The sequence below is a fragment of the Artemia sp. Qi Xiang Cuo genome, chromosome 12 (assembly GCF_049724085.1).
Source record: "Artemia sp. Qi Xiang Cuo chromosome 12, ASM4972408v1, whole genome shotgun sequence".
NCBI classification, from domain to species: Eukaryota; Metazoa; Arthropoda; class Branchiopoda; order Anostraca; family Artemiidae; genus Artemia; species Artemia sp. Qi Xiang Cuo.
Window position 1 is genome coordinate 52,638,865 of NC_142805.1, and position 19,733 is coordinate 52,658,597.

General features: G+C 37.3%; 1 protein-coding gene across 1 annotated transcript in view; it reads left to right on the forward strand.

Annotated features, from left to right (window-relative positions):
* Positions 1-8,866, forward strand: part of LOC148946263 (DNA replication licensing factor MCM4-like) — a 194,471-nt gene extending 185,605 nt beyond the window's left edge. Inside the window, exons 9-10 of the mRNA XM_089097647.1 lie at positions 785-895; positions 8,763-8,866. Of these exons, the coding sequence (XP_088953773.1) occupies positions 785-886 (102 nt within the window). The 3' untranslated portion in view covers positions 887-895; positions 8,763-8,866. The remainder of the gene's footprint in view (positions 1-784; positions 896-8,762) is intronic.
* The last annotated feature ends 10,867 nt before the right edge of the window (positions 8,867-19,733 follow it).

A 19,733-nucleotide genomic window follows, 5' to 3' on the forward strand; every position in this document is an offset into this window, starting at 1 on the left:
ATGAGGTGACAATACATTTTTTTAGCAAGGTCTTTCAATTTGTTCTTACTTACGAATACTACTGCATCACTTTTTTCACGAGCAAGTCGCATTTTATGATTTTGTGACAATACCTGAATTTGATCCATCATGGGCTGCACCAGTTCAAATAGGGTCTTCAAAACAAATGCCTTTTAGGAGAGATGCTAGATCATCATCAAGAGCCTGAGTGTACCGGAAATGTCGTTGTATAGACCCAATACACTACTTGTGACAAGGCTCTACTTGTACGGAAGACTTGCTTTTCCTTAGGGACATTACTTCTTTTTTTTTCTTTTTTTTTTTTGCTCCATTTTCTTCAACTGTTTGCCAATTCCTGAGCGTACGGGATTTCCGCTTCTATATAGATTTATCTATGTACCCCGTGGGCTCTACAAATATACTCAAACATGTTTGATATGTGTAACGTATCCTAGGGTGATATTTTGTCGTGACGCTGGAGAAGTACCCATCCGGTATATGTCCCTCTGGATAATAATGTGTAATGCATGGAAACAATAATTGTGGAAAAAGTGTAACTTGTTTATATAGTGAAGGACTGAGTCTTGACTATATATATATATATATATATATATATATATATATATATATATATATATATATATATATATATATATATATATATATATATATATATATATATATATATATATATATAAATTGGATATGGTGCTTAGACTATTCCATAAACAGTATTGTAAACGGAAATCAAATTGTGAGGTAAAAGTTACGTCTTTAATTTTAGATGATCACTCGTGAAATGTTTGAAGATGCCCTGAAAGATTTGCAAGATGACGGAGTTATTATCGTAACTAGCCGATCAACCATTAGAGTATGTCACCAGTAGTCCCCAGAGGTAAAGTAGTCAAATTTGTATTTTCAGAAAAAATATCTTTTTGAGGTTATTATTCCTTCGCTTCTTGTAATAAAAAATGTAAAATCAGATTTATGAACTTCCAATATTTTATCTTTGTTCAGAAATATTTTAAAGTTAAACCTGGCTGTTGTTCTTATTAAATAAAAAAAAATTCAACTGAAAGTAAGGAGCAACATCAAAACTTCAAACGGACAGAAGTTATTACCTATTTGTGGGAAGTTGCCCCCTCCTCAATACCTTGCTCTGTACGCTAAAGTTGGACTTTTGGTCCCAATTATATAAAAACGACCCATGAAACACAAGGGCTGTTTAATTAGAATAATTAGCCTTTTTAGAACTTCTAACAAAAAAACTTTAGCTTTAAGAGCGAGGCATTGAGAAGGAGGTAGCTCTGCTCATATACGTCATAATTCCTGTTCGTTTAAGTTTTGATGTTGCTCCTTACTTTCAATTTAAATAACTTGTTTTTTTTTGTTTTTTTTTAATTTCTGATCGTTTTAAATAATGCCGGAAAATCTGGCTACCCCTCCAAAGAAAATTCCTTCCCTCCATGGAAAGTTCTTCCCATGTAAAATTCCCCCCCTTCCAGGAATATTTCTTGCGGACGATTCCGGGTGAAAAAATTTCTTAGCGCACTTTCATTAAAAAAAAACTTTAATTTGTGTTTGTTTTTAAAACAAACAGCCGGAAATACCCTCCTCCATGAAATAGTTTTCCTGAAAACACCCCCTCCCCCTCTTATAATAAGTTGCTCCCGCAGAAAATTCCCTCTGGAGAATTTATCCCATGGAAAACTCCCCCATGGAGAAATTTTCCTGCGGAAAATCCTCTCTCCCCCTTATGGAAAGATACTCTAGACAATTCCAACTCGGTAGAAATTCCTCCCCCCCCCCCCGGACAATTCCCATTAACATCTCCATAGGTAAAATTGAGTCGGCAAAGAGAAAGTAAGACAAAGGAAAAGAATTTTGTATAGGAATCCTGGCAAATTCCCCCTGTGTAAAATTTCCTCTGGAAAGTTCACCCCCCAGAAATTTCCATCCCACGGAAAATCCTCCAAGTAGAAAATTCTCCCCCCCCCCCAAAAAAAAAAAAAATATGTTATGCTTCCCAATAACAAATACTATACGTAAACAATGGGAAAATTTCATGACTTAGAACTTTCCTGGGTGGCTTTGGAGGGTCATGTTACCCCCCAATGGTATTGACTTTTCAACTATGCTGAACAAATGGCTTTCTGAAAATTTTTGATCGGACTTTAACGATAAAAGGGGTATGGGAGAGAGGCTAGTTGCCCTCCAATCTTTTTGGTCACTTAAGAAGAGCATTAGAACCTTTAATTTCCATTCCAATGAGCCCTTTTTCGATATTCTAGGACTATTGGTTTGTTACGATCACCCATGGGGAAAACATACACACGCATCCGTGATGTTTCTTCTGGAAGAAAAATCCACATTTTGCAGACTGGAGCTTGAAACTTCTGCGGTGAAGTTTTCGGATACGCTGAATCTTATGGTGTGATTTTCATTAAGATTCCTTGACTTTTAGGGGGTGTTTCCCCCTTTTTCGACAGTTAGGCGGGTTTTCTCGTGCTCGTAGCTTTTGATGGGTAGCACTAAACTTAATGAGTCTTGTATATTTGGAATCAGCATGATAATCCTATTTTTTTAATGTATCCATTGATATCAACATTCTGTTTGTAGTTTCGGTTACTACTTAGCCACGTCGCTCCTTACTTGCAGTGTTTGGCGATATTCAATATCGATTTTGATATATCGATATATCGGAGCAGATATCGATATCGAATATCGAAACGTAAATATCGATAACGATATTTGAAAATTATTGACTATTTTCAATTTTTTCTGGTATTTACCGGTGAGTGTCCTGCATAAAAAATCCAACATAGAAAATTGTCTCAGAAATGGCCGAGAAGAAGAACAACTATTTATTTAATCCATTACCTTATACATGCTGATACACAGCATAGATAAGTGTATCCATAAGTTGGCATAGCTGTTCTCAAATTCAAAATACGTTTAGTGAAGGTGGATTTTCAAATACTGCTGAGGACCTCCAAAGGAATTGGTTGTATAAAATGCCTTCTAGGCCTATATCCCTTGCTTAGATCTTACCCGTCATGATGGCCACATATCTTGATCTGTGTTTTGTGAAAATTTATATTTCCACTGATGATTTTCTCCAGAGTACAATAGAGAGAGATATGTATTTGGCCTTTCTGGCTGCTGAATCTGTATCAATAGATGCAAGTGCCGTAAATGTCCCTGTGATTCAGCCGTGACAGAATCAAGCTAGTTTGTGAGGAGTATATGGCGAAGTTTCAGTAGTCAATGCAATGCATGCTTCGCCAGCAGCCGAATCTGTAAAGGCTCTAGAGATTTTCAATAGAGAGTGTTTAGTTCCAAGAAAAACTGATCCATTCAAGTCGTGGAAGTTTCGTAATACGAGTCTCAGGAATATGAGTACGAGGTAATCAGTTCCAAGGCGGGTGAGTGACTCGGCTCAATAGTTGTCAAAACTCTAAAAAATGGGATTTTGATAACAATATGTACATCAAAAGAATTACCTTTATATGGTGATTCCAAATACGTAAATTTCATTAAGTTTAGTGTACCCATCAAAAGCTACGAACCTGAGAAAACTTGCCTGATTTTCGAGAACGGGGAGAAGCAACCCCAAAGAGTCAAGGAATTTTAATGAAAGGCAGACCTTCAGATTCAGCGTATTATGGAACCCAACTGCAAGGGTTCCAACCTCCCATATGCAAAAACGTGGAATTTTGTATTTTTTGTCAGATGAATGATCACGGATACGTATTTATTGATATTTTTTTCACCAGAGTGATCGTGCCACACCAATGGTCCAAGAATATATGTAGAGGGCTCGTTCAAACGAAAATTTAAAGTTCTAGTGTCCCTTTAACGTGACCAAAAATACTGGAGGGCAACTAAACCCCTCCCTCGCCCTTTTTCCCCGAAGTCATCCGATCAAAATTTTGAGATATCCAATTTGTTCAGCATATCTGAAAGATCAAATAACTGTGCGTCTAGAAATGACATGACCCCCCCCCCCCCACAACCTGCGGGAAGGGCTGTAAGTTATGAATTTTGCCTGTTGTCTACGTATATTATTTTTTTTTATTTGTAAGTAAACAGCCATTTTTGGGAAAGGAATAATTTTTTTTGGGGGGGGGGGATTTTCTACGAGTTATATTTGCCATGTGCAGGGAAGTTTTCGGGGATGAACTTACAAAGGAGAATTTTACATGGGAGAATTTGCCAGAAATTAACAAAATTTTCCTACTTCCTTTTAGCCTACTCAATTCTTCATCTAAAGATATTCTGGATAAATTTTAACGTCCCTCCACAGTACCTGGGGGAAGGGCTGTACATTATGTATCTTGCCTGGGAAGAAAACATGCATTTTTTGCGGAGGAGGGACTTGCCAGGGTGAGAATTTTCTATGAACAGGGAAGTTTCTGAGGGTGAACTTACAAGGGGAAAATTTACCGGAACTCCTCTACGAAATTTATGTTATTTTCTCTTTGTTGATTTAATTTTACATCTAGAGATGTTCCGGGGAAATTTTCTGCGAGAGAGATACTTTCCCATTGGGAGTATGGAGAATTTTCTGCGAGGTAAACTTTCCATCGGGAGGATGCCTCGCTCTATGCGCTAAAATTTGACTTTTTGTCCAGATTCTTTAAGAACAACCTCTGAAACAAAAGGGTCGCTTAATTAGAACAAGAAGCTTTTTTTATGCTAAAAAAACATATATGAGTAATATACCTCTCATATATGCAATAATTTGTGTTCGTTTTAAGTTTTAATGCTGATCCTTACTTTCATTTAAAAAAAAAGCCTTATTTATTTAATCACTGAAAGGTAGAATCAATTCTCAGGGAAAAATATTGACATGTTACTGATTTTGAATATTCAAAAGTAGAGCCAGTAGGTTATTTTTCTTTATTCCGAGCCCAAGTAATGTCAAATCTGGATTTCTATTATATTAATTTATGCAATCGAAGTTTGTTTTTATTGTTTGGTTTTATATTACTCAAAGTTTTACAAAAATTGTGCAAAGCAAGCTTTAGTTACAATTTTTTATTGGACTTTTGGAAAGTCAAGAGTAAATCCGAACAAAATAAACTGATCGGAAATATCGAAATGGATATATCGATTATTGAATATCGAAAGTAAAAATATCGATGTACTGTTTAATTACGTTATCGCCCAACACTACTTACTTGTAAGGTGAATTACAGTCTGAGGCAAGGGTAGTCTTCGGTGGCGATTATTTCCGAGAGGGGGGGATCTCCTACGGGGGGAAATTTCTGGGGGGGATTTTCTCGGGGGAAATCACCGGAACCCGAACCGGGTCTAGGAGATTTCCCCCCGTAGGAGATTTCTCCCCCCTCGAAATTTTCCCCTGGAGGAGATTCTGACCCTCTTAGGAGACTCAAAAATTCGAGACGACAGGCGGTGGAAAGGCTTGGCGAGTGTAAGGCAAAGATCAAAGTGAAGGATGCTGCTATGGTTGGGCGTTTGAACGAACATTCACATGCTCCCAACCAGTCTAACTTTCAAGTACAGGAACTCCGCAACCAGATGAAGTAGGAAAGCAACCGAGACGCTTGAAACCCCGCAGCGGTAGAACAACTCTGGCACGGTCTTAAACGTTCTGTCGACGAACCAGTGAGAAGACGAATCGAGGAGCTGAACTGATGCGTCCGTACCAAACATTAGAATTCAGCTTTACGTTGTGCACTGCCTGTACGAGGATCGCGTGATTCCATGCGTTTACGCACTGCTGCCTAACAAGTCTGAGGACACGTATACGAAAATTCTTACCGAACTAAATTCTCATTTGACGAATGGAGGTCCAACATCTGTATTGTCTGATTTCGAGTTGGGCGTGCAGGATTCCTTCAGGAAAGGCTTTCCAGCCACTGAAGTGAAGGGCTGTTTTTTTTTCACTTAAGCCAGAGTATCTACAGGAATGTACAAAACCTTGGCCTTCAGACGAGGTATAGGGACGAACATGAATTTGCAGTCTCCGTCCAAATGCTAGCTGCTCTTGCATTCATGCCCGTTTCGGAAGTACATTCTGGATTCACAGCTGTCGTAGCAAAACTTACTGACAATGTGTTTGGGCCGATCGTCACCTACTTTGAAGATAACTACATCGGTAGAATACGTGGAAGTAGGAGAGTGCCTTGCAACTTTCCGCCCCGTGTCTGGAATATGTTCGACAGAGCGAAAGATGAACTCCCCAGGACAAACAGCAATGTTGAGGGTTTTCATAGAAGATTTCAGTCATCAGTTTCGGCTCATCACCCTAGCCCTTGGAAGTTCTTGGACATCCTCAAGTGTAAACAAGTACTTAACAGGGTAGTTGTGACTCAGGCAAAGGCAGTACAGTCCAGTGAACTAATTAAGAAAAAGTGAGTGGATTTCAATACCAGAATTCTACAGCGGATAAAAAACTACGGGAACGCTGTGTCATTGGAGTTCCTGAGGCTTATTGTAAGTAATGGTAGTTTTAAAGTGTAGCGTTTTAACCGTGCATGTATTACCATGTATAACCAACTATTTACTTGGCCATTAAAAAGTGTACTCCACTCGCTCCTATATTTTAGGCCGCCGAGAAAGAGAAGAATTTTGCAACAATTTTTGAGCCATGGGCGACATCCGATGCAAATAAGTCTGAGGCAAGGATAGTCTCCGGTGGCGATTATTTCCTAGAGGGGGTGGAGAATTTTCAGTGGGGGATAATGACGGGGGGGGGGCATCTCCTACGGGGGAAATTTCCGGGGGGAGGGGGGTTACCGGGGGAAATCTCCGGGGGGGGGGGGGTTACCGGGGGAAATCTCCGAGGGGGGGGGGAATTTTCTCAGGGGGAAATCACCGGAAACCGAACTGTATTTTGTTACCACGAAATACATTTCGTTACTCCAGCTAAAGAAATTCGGGTATCAATTGAGCCTCTCAGGTGGCACCCTGAATCATTTATTTGTCTTATTTATAGTCTTGAATAACAGAACAAAATCAATTTTCTGTTTAAATCTTATCCTACAGACTGTCATAACGTTTAGTGTTTTTTCCTAGTAATTTTGCCGTTTTACAACGCTACACGTCTTTTAAGAGAAATAAGTATTTATTTTCGGTTCCGATAAAAAAAGAAAGAGAAATTTTGTTATGAATGAATCTAAACGCCAGGTAACGGTATTTTTAGCGAACTCCATGCGTATTTTCGTTAACGACGAGAAAAACCTAATTTAAACAGGATGTATACAAGGACTCACTAATTTTTAGATTAGTATGATAAAAGTTTACAGAGGCTTTCCTTTTCCTTGTTAAGAAAAATATGTTCTGAAATAAGATTTCATTCTGATGGGTGTACTAACCTGCAATCCAAATTTTATTTATGGGAAATATAGAACAACCTGAGTATTGCCATTCACTTCTTCTTAAGGGAGAAGACACCCTTGCAGTCACAGGGCTCTCCTGGGGACACCTAGTACTTGCCTTCTCCCCACATTAAGAGACAAAATCCAGTATTTGTCAAGACTGATCAACATATCTTCCATTGGGATCTGTGGGTTAGTCTGAATCCGGAGCTAAGGTTGGTGAACCGAGCAAAAACTCCGAGTCCCTGACCTTTCTTTATGCTATTACTTCGTGGTGCCACAGTGGCCTCTTAGCACCAAGTACTTGTCTATCTCCTCCACTTTAAATTTCGACCAAATTTCTGAGGTTTTAAAAAATACGAAGAAAGGCTCCGAAAACTGGTGATTTATATGAGAACAAAGGAAATTATAAGAAATGTTGGAATAACCTCAATATGTAGAGGGGGTACGGGCCTGAAAGATCCTGTCATGTATTTATACCTGCTTCAAGATACTTGATTATTAGCTTTAGGATCATTACTGAAATAAATCGCAGGCCTGCCGTCAATTTATATTTTCTACAATAAGTCAGAAAAATTTCGGCTAAACTCTTTCTAGGCAAGCGAGGCACTGGGCACGATCTGTCAAGGCACTACTTCAGATTGATTATCTGTTTTTTCTTCATAAGATTCAGTGCTAGCATTAAATCTTATTTCTTTCTTTCGTTTCATCATTTCTGACTGAAACAGTTCCCCTAATGTTTTTTTTTTTTCGGGGGAATCAAAAAGGTTGTGAGTTTTCATAATCATCACTAACAGTTTTTTTTTTGTAATTTTACAAGTAAATGAAGAAAAAAGGTATGCAAAATTTGTGATTGGGCACTATATTGATGGTGACAGCAGATAAAGCAAGTCAACTTTTTTGTTTTTGGCTAAACATCCCTCTCTGAAACTAAGCTAGAGAGCGTATCCAGGATTTTTTTTTGGGGGGTGGGGGTATAAAAGCTTAGAAATTGGTCAAAAAAATTCCCTTGCATTATTTTCCGGTACGTTATACGAGTCTGACAAAATTTCATAGGGGGTTAAACCCAGTGACCCCCTCCCCCTTAGTTACGAGCATGCCAGAAGCTATTGGCTAATGTCTTCTGACGTATTAAATTTGTGTTTTCTTTGGGTGAAAGCACCGTATCAAGTCAGTTTTTTGTCAGATTTTTCGACCTTGAGAGCAGAAGTCAGATTTTTCCTTTTTTTGTGACAGCCCCGAAATCAAAATTTATTTTTGTACTTGTGTATATAATAAATATTATAGAATAGTTTTTCACCAATTCAGTTACTTACTGAATTACTTAACTGTTTTGAATATTTCATGGTTCTTTGTTTAGAGTAGCATTTATGACTTGTAATTCTTCGGTTGTTTAATACGTTGTTTTTTTTTCAGGTGCTCGATGAAGAATTATTGGGAATCATTTTATATTATTTTTACAATATTCATTTAATAAACAAAAAGCAATTGAAACTAGATTTCTTTACTGTTCAAATGGCTGTTTAGATTTGTTAGGTATGGTAACTTTGACGAAAAATAGTGTGTGTTTTTTTCAAGAAACTTTCCTCTGTTCAAACTGAAGCGACGTTCCGCATCGATAAAGGGCTTATACCCCCCCCCCCCCCTGTGCAAGTTTTCCGCGGTCCTGCACACAACATAAATATCATACAGTACGATAGATTCCTATCTTCTCCGCTAAAGACTTTTGGGACAGATCAGTCTCGCACATTTCTCATGACTCCGCCTTCGCGCGTGCGTACTGACAAATTTTTGGCACATTGTGATGGGAATGCCAAGTAGCAACTGGAGCTATTGCTGTGACGCAAAGGGAAGCTTCCTTTTCCACGCGTTATGATGTGTTCCTCTTCTGAACCATATTTTCCATACTGTAGAATATTTATGCTGTGGGTCCAGCAATTTTAATGTTTCCCCACAAGACGACAACTTTGCTGTCATTTGATGGCTGAAGTCCAACTTTATCCATTTACCGGGTGTATTTTCGAAACTTGCTTTGCATTTTTTTTAGATTGGAAAATAGGTTGAAAATCATTGAAGAAAAGACCTTTTTTTTTTTTTTTTGTAAATTTATGCCATTCTCTAGGGAGAAGTCAAAAAGATATCGTAATTCCGAATCGATGAATGGATAGATCTGAGACTAATTAATCCACTGATATGAATATATTGTCCTAAGAAGTAGAGTTTTTGATATAATCAAAATAAACTTATATCTGTTACAGGTCCGTAAAATTAAAAATTAAATTTGTAATAACTAAACGGAATCCGGACCCCCCCCCCTCCCCTGCGGCTGGCTGATCTCCGATCAATTTCGACTTATAAGAAAAGGACTAACTCTCAATTTCTGACGTAATGAGCCCCCTACAAAAAAATTGAAAAACGTATCAAAAATGTTAAATTGATATTTAATCCTTTTTTACTTCCGGGAATATGTTTGGTCTATGCTGTTATTATGAAACTAAAGAGTAATATTTAACCCCAAAACGAGCAGAATTTATTCCACATTGGAGTGGGACGGCCCCTCCCTCGTCCCCACCTCTACCTCATGGTCGTGGAAACTTTGGAGGATGCTTATTCGATCAGAAATTGAGAGCTCTAGTCTTTTTTTTTATAAGTTGAAAGTGATTGGAGACCACCGAGCCACGAGGGAGTATTTTCTGCGGGGGGGGAGTTGAACGCCTAGCCCCTAACTAAACACAAAAAAAAATTGTTTGTCCATAAATTATTTCCTGAAAGCCTCATTTTTGCTATTAAATCTGCCATATAATTCATTTCTGATAGATATTTTTATGGAAGCCGTCATGCAGGCAACAGTATGTACATTTTCTATAGAAATAATAATTTTGTTTGACGTAATTTAAGTTTTGTGATGCTAAAGCATTCGCAGCAACATTGCATTTTTATTGTTTTTGCAAGTTTAACCAGTGCCATTGAAAGTCAATACTAAGCTTCAGTGATAAGTTTCCCCGTTGTCCCGTGCCCCCTTTCACCCTTGTTTTTCAATGTGTTGCCGATGCAAATGGACAGTGGCTTGTCAAAGCAGTGACTTTGGGTATTGGAAGCAAAATATTGTTTGGGCTACAACTGCATTGTAGAGTTGAATACTTAAACCAGGGCCGCATCCAGGGGCTACCCGTTTTGAACCCTATCGTCCCCCAAAATTTTTGTCCAGCTCGTAAATTAGGTAAACATGTATGTAAACAAACTATTTGTGTGTTTTGTAAAGCTATTTGGTACCCCCCATCTCCGGAACAAAATCATGGATGCGGGCCCTAACTGTGACTATAATATCAATTTTATCAGACATTTTGGCACCAGTTCTCTCTTTATTTTCAGTTTTCTGCACTGAAAAAAGATACTATACTTGTAATATAGTTTCCCAAATAAAAAAAAAATATTTCGCACTGGGTTCCTTTGAGACCCAGTTTCTGAGGGTTTTGACACTACGCCACTACTCTCGGTGGGTCAAAGGGCAGTAATTCTTCATTTCATTTTTTAGATTAAGCGTCAAATTTTGATTAAATGAACCGGTCTATTGGTACATGGCTTATCCTATTCGTAAAGGTATCTTAATATCCCCATTCATTGGTTCCTTTTACAACCGAAAAATTTTAACCAAAAAGTCTGATGAGAAATGGATCCCAAAGAAACTCCTTAATCTGAGCAGTCCATTACAGCTTCGCTCCTAAGCTGAAGCATTTTCTTCCCAAGTCAACAGAATTTATGGAAGTTGTCCCTTATGATTAATGAACGATTGCAGGAAAAGATGAAAAATGGGCTGACAAAAGTAGAAGATGAGGATAAAGCCATACTCTTGTTGACCTGTCGTCAAATCCAAGACGAAAGGCGTATCTCAAGTTTTTCAAGTTTAGATTTGAGTGAAAGCAAGGTCCTAAAACAGCTCTTGGGAAATTGTTTATTTGTTGGGGTATCTGAATAATAAAAAGATGCAGCAAGTATAGTGTGCAAGCGAATCTTTAGGGTTCATCAATTATTCAAGTGTCTCATTCTTCACAGGCTCATTTTGGTAGGAAATATAGGCATGCTGCATCTTGTTAAAACCAAATTTGTGTATGGAACTTAAATCTTTATGATTGGAGACGCCAATTAGTCCTTTGATCCTTCCTACCCTCCCCTATCTTCCCCCAAATTTGAGCAGAGATTTAGGAATTGCATACCTTTTATAAGCCATAATCATTCAAAACTTGTCAATTTGCATAAATGGGACAAAGTGCGCCCGCTGGCCCTCCAACAGACCCCTTCTCACTGCTGACCTTTTTAGCAGAACGGTAGGCATGGTGCAGCTCGCATCGGGCATAACCACACAGGGATTTTAATTTCGATCATTGAAAGCTCAACGTGGGTTTTAACTTCTCCAGCACCCATCACCCTCCTCATAGGTGTCTTCCACTTCCGATCTCTATACACCTGCACGAAAATGACACGAACCGCTTGAAACTTGATTGACACGCAGCTAAAGTAAAGGGGACTCTCCCAGAGATAATTTAGACTTTACAGTCCCTCTGTTAGCGAGCTTTAAAGTTTCGACGTCCGAAAAATCCCAAATTTAGAAATGATGAAGCCAGCCAGTACCAAGACCGTGAGTGTCAGTTGTCCAATATACCCTCTTACCCATGCAATAAAAGCCTTTATTTTTATAACTTTTTTATTGCTTAATAAAACAGTCGCAAAACATTATTTTTCTGTGTAGACTGTGTATATCAATATTGGATAAGGATTCCAATATAGTTTCAGGAGGACACTAAGCCCTGTGCATACGTAAGGGTTTATCACTGAAAGAGATGAGTTTATTTTAAGGAAATGATCTAATTATGTGAAACATATAGAAAGAATCTAGACATTTCGGGAAAGAATGTTTCCTGTTTCTGCGCTCATGTCCGAATTAATCCAACTAAGGTAAGATTTATTATCCAAAAAATAACAAAAACATGAAATACCCCCCCCCTTACAAGGCTCTATGACCCAGAATTCAGGGATATATATCCTTTGTATAAATCATGCTTACACGTAGGAATATTCCTCTTTAGAACACATTCTATCTCTCTGACCTTTGTCCTGTTTCCTCTAATATGATTTAGAGCTTCATTGGAAACACAGGAGAATGGCTCAGGTTCAACACGCTGATTACGGGATATAGGATTCTAATGAGGGACAAATACTAAATGAAGACCTAATTTATCCTGCTTCTAATTGCAATGCTCCAGACACTATATGATCAGATTAATTTATTCGGTTCTAATTGCACTAGGCTAGGCCTACAAATTAGCTTGTTGGATCAGAAGCTCTAACGCTAGGTACTGATAAAAGTTAAATTTCCTTTCGAAATTCAGATTTCATTTCACCCAAGACAAACAATTTTATTGTTTGTGAATATTTGGTTTACTCCTGTTGTGGATCTGAGTTAGTTAATTCTTTTTTTTGGCCTGAAAACCTACGCTTAAAATAAATAAAGCTTCCTATTAACGCATTATTTAAACGGGATGGGGCTACCACCTAATTTAGTCCCATTATTTTAATGGTGCTATAACCTAATTTAACATTCAAAATTTTAGTAGGTCTCTAACTCAGCATCCTTCAGCCGATGATGATGAGACGAATTTCGGACCCCTCTTGACTACACGGCCACTCAGGTCCACATCCTTCAGCCGTATAATCTGAACTGAACATCTAAACATTGTTGCCAGGGTTGCCACCCAAGGGCGGATCCAGGATTTTTTTCGGGGGGGGGGGTACTAATTTTTGACTTTTTCGGGGGGAGGGGTTTACTAATTTTTTACTCAGTTTTCAACTAATTATACTGATTTTTGCCTAGGTTTTACTAATTTTCGACTCGGTCAAAAATTTCGGGGGAAGGGGGGTTCAAACTGGGTCCCCCCCCCCCCTGGTTACGGCCTTGTTGCGACCCCTAGTGATTTATCACTATTTCTAGTGATTTTTTCTAGCTAGTGATTTATAGTGATTTTCATTTGAAAACTAGTGATTTTTTTCCTAATTATAGTTATTTTCCAATACATAGCTCAAATATTTATGATTCAGTCGAATAAATTATACAAGAAGCTATTTAAAAAAAGAAAACCCACAAAACAGTAATACATTATCATTCCTTATATGTTTCAGATTTTCATTTGTGCTAATATGCCGCATTTGAAACTTCCGATTTCCCACCATATGTTCATATCAGATATTACCTCAGAGCATTATCATCAAGATAATAGGTGAACTGGTTAATCGCGAAATTGCAAAAATGTTCTATACTTCCTATTTTATAACGTTTGCTCAGGTCGAATTTTTGTCTTCATATTTATGGTTTTTTTTCTGTGATGTATCAGTTCTAAATTAGATTTTCTTCCGTTAAAACTAAAACCTTTGAAACTGGAGTGAATGGTGGATACGAATACACCCTCTACATCTTCAAATAGAACAGAAATTGAATGATTGAAAAATAAGATCGCGGGTACCCTATACATTAAATATAATTTTCTAAATAAATAAAATAAATAATTGAAAAAGAAAATAGGACTTAGTGCGTTTTATAATAGGATTTGTAACATAAATAGATAGGTAGATTAAATCGATTGTAGTTCGATGATTGAAGTCGGTTGGGATTAAGGGGGAGGGGGATATCTACTCTGGGAATTGTCTAATGATTTTGAGTTCTACTTCTAATATCTAATCAAAACTCCAATAATTCTCCAAATTTTCTGATTTGTAATTGAAATACCTAATTAACGGAGATAACATCCTATTTTTTAAGTTTTTGGATTTGTGTGCTAATATATCAAACAGTTTGCGGTAACGAACTGTAAGAATATAGCTACAATACTCAATAGTAACCGAAATTCTTGAAACGCAATTTTGACATCAATCAGTATATCATCGGCTTATTAAGTTGATTCAAATTCTACTCCAAAAGGAGCGCCTTAGCTCCACCTTCGAGTTCAACTGAGATAGACGCGTGCAATCGCCTCGATTGACCAAAGCAACACCAGTTGACGTTAGTATTCGCTTTGATTTGGACCAAATTAAATAATGAGTGATAGTGATTGGATTGTTGGACAATTTAGTCGATGAAGATTATGATCGTGAGAGGCGTGGAAGGCAATACAAAGCTCATTCGCGTCGCAGAATACTCTCAAGTGAGAGTGATAGGGATCAAACAAATGGCCCTCGGAGCCCAGAGTTTCAAACTAGTGCTTGATATGGCTCTCGGAGTCCTAAAATTAGTTCTAGGAACGAAAAATCTTGCTCTCGGAGCCCCACAAAAATCCATGACGCAAAGCGTAAGGCTTCTCCGGAAAAGGTAAAAGATTAAAAGAAAACACGTCAAATGACGCTCTATTCAAAAAAGATTTCTGAAGAACATTCTGGTACCAAAGAGGGTCCCAAGATCCAAAAGAAACTTGCCAAAGTTGCAAGTAGAGCTTTCTCTGAGCCTTTGGAAATAGTGAAGCTAAAAGAGTTATTTGAGCGCCACCATAGGGCTGCGAATACCGATAAAACTATTCCTCCAAAGGTGAATAGTGAAATTTGAGCTATTCTCTCATCACAGGCTAAATAGAGGGATGCTAAGGCACTTCAAGTGCAGCGGACAATTGTTCACTCAACATTTTGCGTTTTAGAGGCAGCAAATGCGATTCTTGAGCTAGAAATTGAGCATATTAAAGAAAAGGTTGTCAAAAACCTTACAGATGCAGTTCACATGTCTAGATCAATTGGCAAATATTTGTGTAGTGATGCGTCGAAACTAGGTTGGGTACTCGTGGATGAATATTCCATGAAAACGGCCACGGGTGAATGGTCCTCTGAAGAGAAGAGATTTGATATCAATGTTTTAGAAACGAAGGCAGTTTATCTGGGATGAAAATGTTTTGCCCATGATATTAAAGGCATGCATGTTCGGCTGCGTTCTGACAATATAACCACAGTAGCTTATATAAATAAAATGGGAGGATCAAAATCTAAATTTTGTAATTATTTCGCAAATAAGGTCTGGCAGGTAGTATTGCAGGGCAAAGGGTGGATATCTGCAGAACATGTGCCTGGGGTTGCTAATATCGCGGATAAAGCATCACGAAAATTTGATAATGAAAAGGAATGGAAATTGGATTCTAAAATATTCATTATTTTGAATTTTTTGGCATGTCAGTCAATAGATATTAATTTGTTTGCGACTAGATTAAATTTTCAGATTAAACCATTTGTTTCTTGGAAACCAGATCCAGAATGTTATTTCGTAGATGCATTTGCATTGAATTGGAAGCCTTATTTCTTTTATGTATTCCCCCATTCAGTTTACTTCTGAGGACCCTTCAGAAGGTGAAAACAGATCAGGCCACTGGTATTTTGATCTTTCCAAATTTGACCACACAAGTATGGTATCCCTTACTATTAAAGCTTTTAATAGGAAGTCCAATATTTCTACCAAATGATATTTTTACTTTGTCTCTCCCACAGAAACCGACCTTGCACCATCCATTGTCCAAGACGTTACGCCTAGCGGCTTGTGTCGTCTCCGTCAAGGGCTTCACCACTAAGGATATTCTCCCTCCACAGTCGATATTATCATGGATGGATGGTAGGATTCGACTAAGCGCCAGTACAAAGTTTACATTGAAAAATGGATCGACTTTTGCGAAAGAAACACAATCCAGGCCTTGGAAGCAACTCTACCGGAGACTTTGACCTTTCTAGCGGAACTTTTTCACTCAGGTGTTGGATACAGTGCTATTAATACTGCGAGGAGTGCTTTATCGGCAATTTTACCAAGCCTTCAGTTAGGCAGTAATCACATCAACAAGAAGTTCATGAAAGGTGTCTTTAATAGAAGGCCTGGTCTACCCAAGATTTCTAGCATTTGGGATGTAAAACGCGTATTTGGTCTCTTCAGATTGCCAGCTTGGGATATCAAAAATCTTCAATCAAAGACACTAACACAAAAATTAGCAGTTTTATTGATTTTATCAGCTTGTGAAAGAGTTCAGTTTTTGGCCAGTTTATCACTTAGTAATATGATACATAATGACGATGGAAGTTTTGATTTTCAAATCAATGTGTTGTTAAAAACATCGAAACCGGGCAACCACAAATTAGTAGTTAAATTTCGGCCTTATTAAGAGTCGTCCCCGTGTCCGGCGACGCACCAAGCTAGGTATGTTAAAAAGACATCATATCCGAATAGAAACGACGCACTTTTTCTTACATATCATAAGCCTCATACTGCTGCGTCCAAGTCATCTATTTCTAGATGGATAAAAAGAAGTTTTATTTCTTGCAGGTATAGATATCAGTGTTTATGGTGCTCATAGCACAAGGTCTGCCTCAACGTCCCACCTTAAAGCAAGAGGAGTTGATGTGGATCAAATCGTAAAATATGTAGGCAGGACAAATGCCAAAACGTTTGCAAGGTTCTATAATAAACCAATTGAAAGTGGTCAACAGTTATCTGTCTTTTGAAATTACTCACTGTAATTTGTTATATTTGAAATATCTTCCTATAAATGAATTTTTGTACAACAGCCTCTTTTAATGAAGAGGGCTATTTTTGATCATTAGTGTTGGTTTAGCTCATGCTGAACTTTAAAATCTCAGCTGAACTCCAAGCCGGAGCTAAGGCGGTCCTCTTGGAGTAGAATTGATAAATTAAACGAAAACTTACCAAGTTTGAAGTTTGATTGTAATCCTAACCCAAAGAAGGAGCGCCAGCGTAGCTGAGAGTTCAACTGTCCTCCCAATTTCCCTTCCTGTGGAATTCTGAGCGTTTCGTTATGAGCTTAACCAGCGGATACTACAAAGGCCATTAAATGCTGCCGTTGTTTTGGTCAATCAATGCAATTGCACGTGTCCTTCTCAGTTAAACTCGCAGCTGCACTAGTGCTCATTCTCTGGAGTAGAACTACAATCAAACTTCAAACTTGGTAAGTTTTCGTTTAATTTATCAATTATATAAGATTCATTATGCTTAGTTTTACCCATAAAAGGCTAAGAAACTGTGAAAATTTGCCTGATTTTTGAAAGAGGGAGGAAACACCCAATAAAAGTGAAAGAATTTTAATTAAAATAACATCGTTAGATTCGGTGTATCAGAGAACCTGATTGTAGAGGTTTCAAGCCCCTATCTACAAAAGTGTTGAATTTTATATTATTTGCCAGAAGAAAAATCACGGATACGCGTTAATTTCCTTTTTTCCCAGGGCTGATTGCATCGAACCAACGGTTTTAGAACATCGTGAAAGGGTCATTTGAACGGCAATTAAAATTTCTGGTGTCCCTTTTATTTGACCAAAAAGATCGGACGGCTATTAGCCACCCTCCCATGTCTCTTTTTTCCCCAAATATTGTTCGATTAAAAGTTTGAGATTGCCATTTTGTTTAGCACTAGTTGAAAGGTTCCAAAACTATACCTTTAGATTTAACATGACCGACGCAGTCCCTGAGGATAGATCTGGGGATGACAGTATTCTAAAGATAATGTACGATCTACGAAAACCAGTTTCATAGCCACAAAGACAAATAACCGGTGACAGAATGGATTGGACTTCTATTACTTGGACTATATATTAGTAGAGTTGCTCGTCTGGATTCTAAGATGCCCCCGTACAAACAGGTTTTTTCTAGTATTTACAGATCATCACACTCTTTGCCAAGAGGAACGACGCAATTTCAAAGTTCACTGTCTTTTTTTTTTTTACAGATAATCACACATCTTGCCAAGATTAACGACGCAATTTCAAATTTAATTGTCTTTTTTTTTTAGTTCAAAAAACCGGTGTCTCTTCTTTTTTACTCGCCTATTATTTTTTGTATATATTCAGGTTCCATTTTTGATTATCCATCAGTTTCGAATCGTTTATATTCGAGATAGCATTTTTTATAATTACATATAAAAAATTGATAATTCTAACCTTTTTCTGGTGAGTAAAAAATATTTGCATTATTAAAAAGAAATTGTCATTAAGTTAAGGAAGAAATTCTTTCCTTACACTAGAACTAAGGGATACTTATACACTTAGTAATTACTTCTTTAGTTTACGAGATTTGCGAATTTTTTGCGAAGAGGTATTAGCGTAAAAGTATTGCGATGGTTAAGAATGCCTCACGGGGTAATTAAAGAATGGGGTGCTTACATCAGATACTTAATAGATTTGACGATTACAAGAGACATTGCTAGAGTCAAATATATTTGGTGTTTGTGATATTATGACCCTCCAAGTCCCATGAGGAACGGGCTGCACAGTGTATCGGTATCGGACGTATTATTTTTGGGCGTATTGCTATCGCGGCTATCTATACAGATTTTTAGTAGCTCGTATAAAAGATATTACTCATATCTACGTTCTTCCTATAAATTCAACCATCAGCAACTTCGATTTCAAATTTTACAGGCTTAAATTCCAATCTGCTTAAACTCGTAAAAAAAAGCCAGTCCTGGATAGAGCCTAAGCTATCTATATTTTAAATACGATGCATAAAAAATAACACAATTTGGTCTGTTTGATTTTTATTCAGAATATTAAAGGGGGCACCGGTCCCCCCTCCCCACAACCAAAAGCTCACGTAGTATAAAATAAAAATAAATTTTTGTTTCTTTTTCAATTATGAAAGTCACGATTTTAAAACTTATAGCATTAAATTTAAATATGCTTAACCTATTAAAAAAGAACGCCAGTCGTATATGGAGCCTAGGTTATCTATATTTTAAATACGTTGCATACAAAAATAACACAATTTTGACTATTAGGTCCATTTGATATTAATTTTCAATACGATGAATAAAAAAACACAATTTTGACTATTAGGTCTGTTTGATATTTATTCAGAATATTAATGAGGGCGCCGTTCCCCCCTCCCCAAAACCAAAGCTGACGTAGTATAAAAATTTATTATTTATATTTAAATTATAAACATCACTATTTTAAAAATTATAGGCTTAAATTTCAATCTGATTAAATTCTTAAAAAAAAGACAGTCCTAGATAGAGACTAAGCTATCAATATTTTAAATACGATGCATAAAAAACACAATTTTGACTATTAGGTCCGTTTGATATTTATTCAGAGTATTAATGGGGGCGCTGGTCCCCCTCCCCACAACAACAGCTCACGCAGTATAAAATAAAAAAAATTTTATGTCTTTTTAAATTATGAACGTCACTATTTTAAAACTTATAGGCTTAAATTTCAATCTGCTTAAACTCATAAAAAAGAACGCCAGTCGTATATGGAGCCTAGGCTATCTATATTTTAAATACGTTACATAAAAAATAACAGAATTTTGACTATTAGGTCCATTTGATATTAATTTTAAATACGATGCATAAAAAATAACACAATT